At 37.6% G+C, this 12432-nt stretch overlaps 1 protein-coding gene across 2 annotated transcripts in view; it reads right to left on the bottom strand.

Annotated features, from left to right (window-relative positions):
• The window catches only part of FAM3C (FAM3 metabolism regulating signaling molecule C), a 53699-nt gene that overhangs the window by 22584 nt on the left and 18683 nt on the right, over positions 1–12432 (bottom strand). For both annotated transcript variants that reach the window (XM_032304451.1, XM_032304452.1), the window contains exons 4-5: positions 5661–5690; positions 4369–4492 (exon numbers count right to left, since the gene is read on the bottom strand). In XM_032304451.1, coding sequence (XP_032160342.1) covers positions 4369–4492; positions 5661–5690 — 154 coding nt within the window. The remainder of the gene's footprint in view (positions 1–4368; positions 4493–5660; positions 5691–12432) is intronic.

The raw sequence follows: 12432 nt of genomic DNA, 5'->3' as shown, positions 1-12432 counted from the left end.
TCTCTCTCTCTCTCTCTCTGCCTGCCTCTCTGCCTACTTGTGATTTGTCTGTCAAACAAATAAATAAATAAATAATTAAAAAAAAAAATACAATGCCACCTACAATTGCTCAAAAAATGGGGGATACTTAGGTATAAATCTAATAAAGCTTGTATAGGACTTGTAAGATGAAACCCACAAAAATGGTAATGGAAGATAATGAAGAATATATAAAGAGAAATGCCATATTCATCAACTGAATAGTAAAGATGGTCAATTCTCTCCAAATTAATATACAGATTTCACACAATTCCTAAAAAAAAAATCCCAGGAGGATTTTCTGTGCATAGAGGCCAGGTTATCTAAAATGTAAATGGAAAGGCAAAGAAACTAAAGTACCTTAATTGGGGGGGGGGGGAGAAATTATTCTACCCGATATAAAGACTTACTCCATAACTAGTATAATCAAGAGCACGTGGTATTAGTGGACAGATAAATATACAAATCAATGGAATGAATAGAGAACCCAAGGCCAAGTGGAACCAAAAAATGCATCAGTCGAAATTTAGCCAACTTATTTTCTAACAAAGGAGCAAAACCAATTCAATGGAGAGAGGACAGTCATTCCAACAAATGGTGCTTAAGCAGCTAGATATTCATAGGCCAAAACTGAACCTCAACCTACATCTCATTCTTTTTTCAAAAATTAATGTAGAATGGATCATACATTTAATTGTAAAACATAAAACTGTAAAAATTTTAGAAAATCATGCAGAAGAACATCTTTGAAACCTATGGCTCCATGAATGATTTTTAGACCTGACACCAATCCATGAACAAACAACAGAGCACATCCATGAAAGAAAAACAAATAAATAAATTGGAACTAATCAAAACTGCAAACTTTGGCATTACAAAAAATCCCAGTGAAAATGATGTCTAGACAAGCTACAGGTTGGGAGGAAACAGCCACAAACCACGTATCTGACAACAGGATTCATATCTAGAATGTATCTCAAGAACTCTCAAATTGCGGTAATAAAAAAAAAAATAGATAAAAATGAACAGAAAAAAGCCAATCTCATACAGTCACATATTTTATGATACTATTTCTAGAACATTTCAAAGCATCAAAATGATAGAAATGATCAACAAATGAGTAGTTGCCAGGGGTCAGTGATTCTGGGGGGTGATGATATCAGGGTAGTATAAAAGAGATCTTTGTGGCAATAGGCGAATTCTGCATCTTAATTGCTGTACTGGCTACATATATCTACACATACGGTAAAATGACACACACCGTACCAATGCCATTTTCCTGGCTTTGATACTGTACTCTAATTAAGATACAATCATGGGGATACTGGTATAGAATACACAGAACTACTCCATACGATCTTTGCAATTGTTTGTGATTTCTATAATTATTTCAAAATACAGAGTTAAAAAAAAAACTCTACTTGAAGGTCTATTTAAAAAGAAGCATAAAAATTTGATTTTGAAAAGCTTAGTAGCACGTAACTATTTAACCATATGAATTGCATATCTGCCTTCAAAATCTCACTTTCCATTCTCTAAAATTTACATGTAATTAAGCATAGACTTTTTCCATGTGTATTCAAGAGTAGTTCTGAAAGGTGATCCAACTAAACATGGAAAGGAAACCACCTAAATGTGCCGCCCAAAAGAGGGGAGTTTCAAAATGCATTTGCTCTGCTCCTGTGAGAAATATATTCCCGAACTCCATCATTAGTGTTAAGAAGCAACAGCTATGATTAACCTGTTACATTAATAATTATGTACCCCGGTGTCTTAATAGTTAATAACTACAATTTCCCAGTGTCTTCCCCATCATGGAGTATATGCTGCTGAGTCTCAAAAGTAGAGAAACACACGCAACAGAGGCACAGGCTTCCCACAAGAGGGCAGCAGCCAATCAAGTTTTAAAACCTGGAAGGCAGGGAAATCCTGTAACTAGCAAATGACAAACGACCGAAGATTTTTAAATATATATTTATAAATATATAAACCGGTCTTATTAACACAAGTGGAAATGTTTTCTTTTATCTTTCATGAAGGTTCCCCCACCACCGTTCCACACCTCCAGACAAAAATCTAAAGAAAAAACTATATAATCTGTAGACAGATTCCACATCTTTGAACATAGTTTTGTTTCAAAGGCCTAGTTTATGTTTTAACTACCACATCTTAAAATGACTAGTTTAGAGCAGGGTTTAACAAACTACAGCCCTTAGGACAAATCTAGCCAACTGCCTGTTTTTTTTTTGTTTTGTTTTGTTTTATTATTTATGAGCTTAGAATGGTTTTTGTATTTTTAAATGGTTATACTTTAAATGGTTATATAAGTACTTATACACTCTCCCTGATTTTACCTCTTGATCCTTACAGTCAAAAACATTCTCAAGGTAAAACAAATGAATAAATCCATCAAAATAGTTTGCTATATATTCCTATACCAAACATTAATATTATAATAAAAGGTGAGGTATTATCATAATATCAACTTCATGTAAACTGAAAATCAAATGAATATATGCCTAAAATAAAAGCTGTATAATGGGTTCTCTAAAGCAAAATAAAAAGAAGCTACAATTTCTGTATTTGGTGACACTTGATGTTTATACCCAGGATTTTCTATTCCAAACTAATGAGAAGTTTGAAATCCATGTTAATCTCCAAAATATATCTGATGCATCTAATCTGTCCTTAAAACCATAACCACCCCTGAATCTTAATATCATCTTTTGTCTATATTGGGCTATCTCAAAATCAGCCTATGATGACATTATGGACGTAATAACTCATGTAGAAAGGCCGTCCTGCCACACTGGAGGAACACGTCAGAGCACGCCAGCCTTCCCAAGTACAGCCACTGTAGCTACGACCTTTCTAAACGCCTACAGACCTTGATAAATGCCCCCCGGGGAGAAAAATCATCCCCACTCAGAAGCACTGATCTGGACTGGTCATCCCCAAAATGAGTGTGCATGTACTCAGGGCATGGGCAGGAAAATATTAAAATTTCTACTTACATATTTTTAGATCTATTTATATATTTAGTGAATGTGCATGAAGAAAACTCTGTTACATTGTGGAGAGGAGCAGAGTCAAAGAGCTTTGGAAGCAACTGGCAAAGGCTTTCCAGTTGTTCTCTCTATTCTGCTTCTCAAATCATTTTATACATCAGTCAGATAATTTTTTCAACATAAATGAAATCATGAAAACCTTCGATGACTCAAACACTCAGAAAAAGATGCCATCTCCCTACCTGCAGGGCCCTTAAGTTCCCACTGGCCTGGCCGGGATTCCTCAACCTCATCTCACCCACGCCCTTGGCTCTGCACCACACCCGCGGCTCGGCACAGCTCATCCGCCTCACTCTCCAGGGAGGAGCAGATTCAGGGCAACCCACTAAAAGGGGGGCTTGTGATTTCAGACTCCGACTTCACATACAAGTGACAGTCAACCCTAAGGCAGGAGACTAAAAACTTAAAAATTGACTTGGTAGAGCATCTCAGTACAGAAAACCATTCCGGGAAGTGGCAAACAGCTGTGTGTCGCAACAGGGGGAGGTCAGCACTGGGTTATTTCACACACAGTTAAAACAAAGGGCTCGCAAGGCAGCGCTTTCATTACCAAGCGCAGCGCTGTCAAATGGGACTTCCTGCGACGGCGGAAATGCTGGGTGTTCGGCGGGGCAGGCACCAGCCACGGGCAGCCACCGAACACCTGAAATGTGGCTACAGTGACTGAGGAACTAACTTTTTAATTTTAATTCATTTAAATGAATTAACTTTTCCCAGATTACTTAAGAATCAGGATTAAAGCGTCGCACGTGACTATGGCTACCAGATGGGACAGCACAGATCGAGAGGATTTACACAGAGGAAATCCCTGGTCTTCAGAGGAAGCTGGATAAATGCTGCAGTCTTATGTCACTCTTCTATGAAATTTCAGAATTTTAAGGCTCTTTAAATTTGAGGGAGAAAAAATCGTATCATGAAAACTGAAATCACTTTTCTTTAAAATGGCCGCTCCGCTTGCCATTTTCTTTAAAATATGCCCAATACATTTTCTTTCTTTTTTTTTTTTAAAGATTTTATTTATTTATTTGACAGAGAGAGATCACAAGTAGGCAGAGACGCAGGCAGAGAGGAGGAGGAAGCAGGCTCCCTGCTGAGCAGAGAGCCCGATGCGGGACTCGATCCCAGGGCCCTAAGATCATGACCTGAGCTGAAGGCAGCGGCTCAACCCACTGAGCCACCCAGGCGCCCCACCCAATACATTTTCAAAAGATCCATTAAACTCAGGTTCAATTTGTTGTAATTTAACACCATACCATATACTTCCAAACTGATAAATACTTACACATTGTCTTCCAGACAGATTTTGGGTCCCACCACATTGGCCGCTCCGCTTGCCATTTTAAAAGCAAAATGCTTCTCAGGGCAAGCTTTTGAGATTCCACATTTATATCTGGGAGGTTTTGTAGCTTTAGGGAGAAATTTTTTTAAAAAAGTATTATTAGACTCTAATCAGTTTGTTTCCTATCTTAAACCACAAAGAGCATTATGTAAGAACAAATACATATCTTAAAATACATGCCTTTCTTTTCCCCTGAGGGTTTCAAAGAACCACAAAACAAACAAAACAAAAAACAGAACTTCCTAGGAAACAAGCTAATAATTGACATAAATGAAACAAGCAATTGATCCTGATGAAGGTAAATGTATTTTTCTCTAGTTTTTTTATTTTTTAAGAGTTTTAAATTTAATTTAGTAAACAAGGTTACATCAGTTCCAGGGGTATAACACAGTGATTCAACAATCCTCTATGTTATTATGCTACACTCACAGGTGTAGCTACCATCTGTCACCAGACAACACTAACAAAATAGAACTGATTATATTCTCAACACTATAGCTTTTATGCCTCTGGCTTGTTAATTTTTAAACTCGGAGTGTATTTCTCCTACTCCTTTTCACCCTTTTTTGCCCATCCTCCAACCATCTCCCTTCTAATTATTTTTAAGTTTATTTTTAAAATTCAGGATGGGGAGGGGCACCTGGGTGGCACAGTCAGTCAAGCAACAGACTCTCGGTTTCAGTTCAGGTCATGATCTCAGGGTCTTGAGGCTAAGCCCCGCATAGGGCTCTGCGCTCAGCCAGGAGTCTGCTTACGATTCTTTCTCCCTCTCCCTCTACTCCTCCTGCTCGTGCTTGCTCTCTTTCTCTTTCTCCCTCTTATATAAAGTACATCTTTTAACACAAATTCAGTATGGGGGAGGTTTTGAATTGCTGCTTGACATTTCTAGTCCATACACTCACAACGCATGGTTAACTCTAGAATGAGTAAAAAGCCTAACACATCACTGAATACCTGCTCATGTTCTACTTCTAACAAGGAATTCTTCTTTCACACATTTTCTGTACTTATATACCACCGAAACTAAAAACACTAATAAAACAAAACATCCATTATGAATACTGTTATATACCAAGAATGTTGAGTGGTCCAGTCAAACAGCATCCTTGTAACTTAAAAAGTTTTAACTCAATTTTGCTCAAGCTGAAATCTCTCCATTGTTTGAATACAAGTCCTCATATGCCTAAGATAAAACAGAATAAACCATGTGCAAAATATTTAAATGAAATACTTACAACGTGCAGCTGTGTCCAATGCTGACCTTGCTAGGAAAAAAAGAAAAGGTTTTCTTTGTTAGAAGGAATAAAGCTACTGTCAAGGGTTCACTTTTTAAACATATTTGGAACTAACAGACTCATAAAAATTAAAGTGCCTGAATTCCTGCTCGGTATACAATAAAAAAAAACCCAGAATATATCCCTCTAGAGAAAAAATGTGAAAGTAACTACAAAACTCATTACAAACAATTATTCAGAGGAATTACGGATGGTAGTATTTTATTACTGATAGAACATTTTATTCTTTCTTTACATTTTATTTTTATTTCTAGTTATAATTTAAATCCGAATCAGAAAGATACCTTACAAACTTAATTTCTTTTTAAATTTTTCCCAGCTTTCTTGAGACATAATCAACACAGAACACTGTGTAAGTTTAGGCATACCATATGCTGACCTGATACATCTATCAACTGCAAAATGATAACCAGTATAGTATTAGCTACCACCTCCTTCCCTTCACACAGTTACCAATTCTTTCTTGTGGAGAGAATATTTAAGATCTACTCTCTAATCAACATTCACATATATGATACAGTAATATTGGCTGTGATCACCATGCTACATTAGAGATCCCAAACTTATTAATCTTATAACTGGGAGTTTGGACCCTTTGGGCGAAGTCTCCCCCTTACCTCCCTTCCAACCCCTGCTAACCACCATTTTACTGTTTCTCTGAGTTTGTCCTTTTTAGATTTCACATGTAACTGATATCACACACTATTTCAAACTTCCCTTTAAATGACCTTAAATATATACTCAGTAACTAGTATGGTGTTGTGTATACATGCACATAAAGTCCTGGAGTATATACATGAACTTATCTCAGTGGTTAGGCTAGGAGATTTGGGGGATGGGGAACACAAGAGGGATGGTGGTAGTGAGTTTAATTTCTCTAGAATAGAAATGTATTAGGTATAATAAACAAAATAAGGTCAACTACTAAGACTTTTATAATTTATCAGTCCAAGGAAACCAGAACCCTATGATTAAATCTTAACTTCAATGCAATAGATCTCAACATGGCCATCTACACTTAGAGCTTTTTAAAAGCACTAACATCTGATCCCAGCCTAGGGGATAACAGTTCAGATCATCAATAATACTGTGGGCGGCCACTTCCTGATTTGGCTAATGAGTATGTGGTGTCACAAATATTTGTCAGCTGTTTGACTATAAATAGCCCCTGGGTTTTTAGTTCTGTACTATTTTAGATAATTGAGAACTTCCTGTAAGTCCAGAACTCAAACTGGAGAACAGAAAGTTAAAGCTGAAAAATAATATGTAAATGTTTAAAAGGGGTTGAAAATGATCAAGTAAATGAAGGCTCGTTAACTCTATGAAACACTCAGAATATTATGCACCACTGAAATCATAAAGACAATGGGGTAACATGGAGAAAGTCTAATGCATGAAGTAAAGCAAAAAAACACAAGCCTTATCTAGAAGTACAAAAAGTATTCATGGATAAGGACAAAGGCTTGAAGAAAAAAAAATTACTTAGTAAATTAGAGTGCTGGGACTACTAGGCTCATTCTTTTAATTTCCTTAATTATGTCATAAAAGTAAGGGAAACATCAATTCTAGAGATCTCCTGGTCCAACGCTCTCACTTTTGTAAACAAGAAAATAAAAGCCCAAAGAGCGATTAGCAGCATAAACACTAGATATTCTCAACTTCACTTTGCCCTGAACAAACACATATCATCAGACGCATGTGTTAAGATATTTACCAAAAAACACTGTTCAAATCAGAAATTCTGGTATGCTTAACTTATGGTAACAAGATACAAGAAAGACAGTGGGATTAGAACAGAGGTAATATAACAGAGCTCATTCATATATGCTGGGTGCTCTTACCAAGTATTTTTGCCTGTATTACTGATTCAATCATCATCCCTGTTTCAAAGAGAAAGAAACTGGGAACTGAGAGGTTTGCTGATTTGATTTGCTTCAAGTCATAATTAATAACTGGCAGAGATCGTTTTCTTTTTTTTTAAGATTTTATTTATTTATTTATTTGACAGACAGAGATCACAAGTAGGCAGAGAGGCAGGCAGAGAGAGAGAGGAAGGGAAGCAGTCTCCCTGCTTGTCAGAGAGCCCCATGTGGGGCTCTATCCCAGGACGCTGGGATCATGACCTGAGCAGAAGGCAGAGGCTTTCACCCACTGAGCCACCCAGGCACCCCCAGAAATAATTTTCAAAGTCCTATTTCACTCTAGCACCCAAACTCATGCTGCATCACAAAATGGGAAATGTCCAAGGTCCTCTGATCACATGCATAAAAACTGCTAGTTCTGCTCAGAGCAGGAAGCCAGAACAGGGAGCTTTCAGAACAACCTTTCTGATGGCAGATGATTCAAGACTCCCAGGGCAAAGGGTCCACAAGGGCAAGGATGCTGCTACAGTATGCAGCAGCTAGAACAAAGGTTAATGACTGTGGGTTTGAAACAAGTAAACCAGTTCAGAACAACTAAGGAAGCAACACTGACGGGACTTGTGAACAGACCAGACAGAGGGATGATGGAAAGGGAGAAATCAAGTTTACCTCTTGGACACTTGGCTTTAGAAGTCTTCATTTATTCATTCACATGAACCAATGAATAAAAACACCATGTCTGCACTCAGATGCTCATAGCTTAGTGAGGAGACAGGGGTAGGGAGTCTGTGTTGGCCCTGTTCATTTTAGATACTTGGAGAAGATCCAAGTGGGAAAGTCTCAAACCCAGCTCTAAATGAGATCTGGGATGAAGATACCAACAGGAAAGTTGACAAAGAATAAGGCTACCCAGAGAAGTCACTGGATTTAAAGTCAGGGGGCTGAGGACAGAATTCAGAGACATCAATAATCAGCTAACGCCCAGAGAAGAGTGTGGCTGAGCAAAGGGAGGTAGAAGAAAAGTCAGGGATGAGCCTGTAACATGGTCCAACTAGTTTGCTTGTAAAATTTGAGATTAAAAAAAAAAAGAAGAGAGGGATAAATGCTATTTAATTCAAAAAATGTTACTGGGATAGGATTTAGGGAAAACCAGTTTCTTAATCATCAGGCTTTTTAAATACATAACTTCACCTCCATTTACTTTGTGTAAGAGTAAAGAGAAAAGATGCTAAAGGTTTAAAAAAAAAAAAAAAACACAAGAAACAGGGGAACTTGGGTGGCTCAGTCAGTTAGGCACCCAAATCTTGATTTCAGCTCAGGGCATCCACGATCTCCTGAGATTGAGCCCTGCTGGGCTCCACACTCAGCTCAAGTCCTCCTGAGATTCTGTCTTTCTTCCTCTGTACCTCCGCCACTAGACCGCACACGCACGCTCTCTCTCTCTCTTTCAATAAATAAATAAATAAATAAATAAATAAATAAAATCTTTAAATAACAAACAACTCTTGGAAAGACTGTTCTTTCCAGACCAGATGAAAACTAATTTTTATCTTTTATCAAAACCAAAAGCCCTCTACTAAGCCTGCAATTCTGAGAATTTTAACACCTGAGAGCCAAACAAATCAATTTTCACAAATAAAACAGGATGTTCTCCACATTAGAGTACAAGCACAGCATGTCAGCAAAAATCCCTCTTTCCCTGCAACTTGTATTCCTCCAACTACCTTGACAGCTTTAATTCTTTTTTTTTTTAAAGATTTTATTTATTTATTTGACAGAGAGAGATCACAAGTAGGCAGAGAGGCAGGCAGAGAGAGAGAGAGAGGAGGAAGCAGGCTCCCTGCTGAGCAGAGAGCCTGATGCAGGACTCGATCCCAGGATCCTGAGATCATGACCCGAGCGGAAGGCAGCAGCTTAACCCACTGAGCCACCCAGGCGCCCCGACAGCTTTAATTCTTAATTTCTTTCAATATATACAACTTTTCACTTTAAGGAACAATAATAAACACTTTTTTATTTGGTTTGCATTTTTTTAAGTTTAAAAATTTTATATTTTAAGAAAATGAACAGCCAGGCACCATTTTATTTTTAATGTGGAAAATTTATCATAAATAATTCAAGATTAAATTGCATCAAGATAAACTGAACTTTTATATGGTTAAGATATAAGGTATCTTTGGAAAGCTAAAGAAGCTCACTGCTGAATTTTTTACGTTAACTCAATTTAATTTTAATTACCGGTTGTTTTTACAGCTTATATGATCATTGAACATTTCTTAAAAAATAATTTAAAATGACTGAAAAACAAAGGTCTCCAATATCTGTGAAATAAGTAACATATCAAGTAGAATCTGAACACTTACTTTCTTCAAGAAAAAGGTTAATGGCTTAATCATTACTATCTACTCCTAATCGGATAAGCTGAGAAAATGAATTCACTTAGAATTTTCTTTTCAGATTTGGGTTTCATCAATGAATACTGTTCAACAAGTCAAGCTACAGAAATCAGGACGATTTCATACTTTAGTTTTTAATAATGTCAAGTAATTGAGGTTTATACCATTTCAATGGTTTAAATCTGAAAAGGTAAAGATAAATCAACTCAACAGAACTTCAATAGAACAGTAAGTACTCTAGTTATATATACAAAAATAATTCAGAATGTGTTTAATACATTCACTAGTTAAGTATCTATGCTGAATATTAACACTGTTAAAATGTAATCATTACTAAAACACACATGTTGTTTCCACATTGATATCTTGGTTGTGACATTGTAGATCGCTTGTTTGCTAGATGTCACCAATATGAGAAACTATGTAAGATCCTAGGCAGGATCGCTACGTATTACTTCTCACGAATGCATGTGCATCTACCCACAATTATCTCAAAAAGTTGTGTGAAAAACTTGTTTTTTAAAAAATCATAATGTATTTTAATAATCTCAACTAATTGTGAGAACACTTTTCATTCTTCCATTCTAGAATTAAGTTCATTTTTTCTATAACAGCACTATCCAATCAACCTGAATCTAAATTTATAAAACTATCAAGTAAGCTATTATATCCACACAGGGGGGAAAAAAAAGGAAAAATTCACCACCAAAAGAACTATTATAGTTCACCTCACAGGAGGGGCAGACCCACCAGTATACTGATTATAGAAACAATTCTAATGTTGAGTTAAACTTATCAATCATCCTTTGGTAAATTGAGTTCGATGCCAAGCAAATGGCAAAGACAACCCTACCTCCATCTTTGCTCAATTAATTCTATGATGAGAATTAAAATATAACAAATTAAATTTTCAACAACTCAATAAATTGGAATCCAGTAAGGTTTTGTGGATACAGTGTATGACTTCAGCTATGATACCAAAATAAGCCATCTGCCCTAAGAAAGTGCAAATCCACTACCTAAAACACACAATATAACCTTACAGATTCCCAAAATTAGGAAAAATCAAAATGAAAATTAAGAGATAACTATCCTAGTTAAGTAGCTCAGCCTCTGTTCACAGCTGACTATCAGAGGCTTTTCAACTATTATAGTTTTAAATGAATCCCACTTTGGAAATACTGTTCCTCCCCACGTAAAAATCCTAATCCTCAAATAAAAATCCTCAAAAAAACTACATTCATTCTCCATTCGATCAGCGTGTACCGTCTATGTGCACAGCCCAGCACGAGAGCCGGGTGAAGCACCAAGGTGTTACTGCCCTTAAGAGTCATTCTCTAAGAAGGGTAAACAGATACATGGAAAATAAATGACATTATTCTACGTAAGGCAGAATAAAATCAGTGCCGAATTGAGACATAAATACTATGCATTAGGAACTAACAGTTCAAAAAAGAAGTTACACATTCTAATAGGAAAAGAGGGAGATTCAAATCTAATTTATCTCAAAAGGGGCATTTATGCAGTTCTGAGAAAGGAGAAGGATTAACGGAGGAAGGGGGAGCTGAGAAAGATGGGCGGAGTGAGGAACAGGCAGAAGCAAGGCCGGGTGTGTGTCTACGGACACTGTGCTGACCCGTGGCGCAGGGAGTGAGAGGCACGGGGTGAGGAGGGGAGGGGCAGAGAACAGGTGAGAAGGGCTGGGGCAGGTTGAGGGTGCGACATCCTAAGCAGAGACTCTGATTTTACTCTCCAGTCGTCGGAAGTGCTAAAGGTTCATGACTATCAAGAGAACTGCTCTGGCGGCGATGAAACAGGCAGATACCACGGACGAGACACAGACATGGAACGTCCCTGTGATGTTTCACCAGACGGTCTGGACTGGAGATGAAGAGCCAAACTAGGGCAAGCGCTGGCTGGGGCTTCACCCGAGACTCTTCTCTGAAAACAGTGGGCCTTTTCTCAAAGTAGATTTTTTAATATGCACCAATGGTCCCATTGTCTCCCTTCTTTTTTTTTCTTTTTTTAATTTTTTTTTATTAACATATAATGTATTATTTGCCCCAGGGGTACAGGTCTGTGAATCATCAGGCTTACTACGCACTTCCCAGCACTCACCATAGCACATACCTTCCCCAATGTCCATAACCCAACCACCCTCTCCGGACCCACCCCCACAGCTCCCAGCAACCCTCAGTTTGTTTTGTGAGAGGAAGAGTCTCTTACGGTTTGTCTCCCTGCCGACCCCATCTTGTTTCATTTTTTCCTTCCCTACCCCCCAAGCCTCCCACTTTGCCTCTCAAATTCCTCACTGCCTCCCTTCTTTCAAAGACCCTCTGTTTCTTGTTTGTTTAGTCTCATCCATGGACATGTAATTCCCTGAATCTTTGCCCAAAGCCTACAGACAAGTGAGTCTCTACATTACTTCAAAATAGAAAAAAACATTCAACGTGC

The sequence above is a fragment of the Mustela erminea genome, chromosome 11, assembly GCF_009829155.1.
Source record: "Mustela erminea isolate mMusErm1 chromosome 11, mMusErm1.Pri, whole genome shotgun sequence".
NCBI classification, from domain to species: Eukaryota; Metazoa; Chordata; class Mammalia; order Carnivora; family Mustelidae; genus Mustela; species Mustela erminea.
Note: the sequence above shows the minus strand (reverse complement) of the source record. Positions and strands in the feature narration are given on the sequence as shown.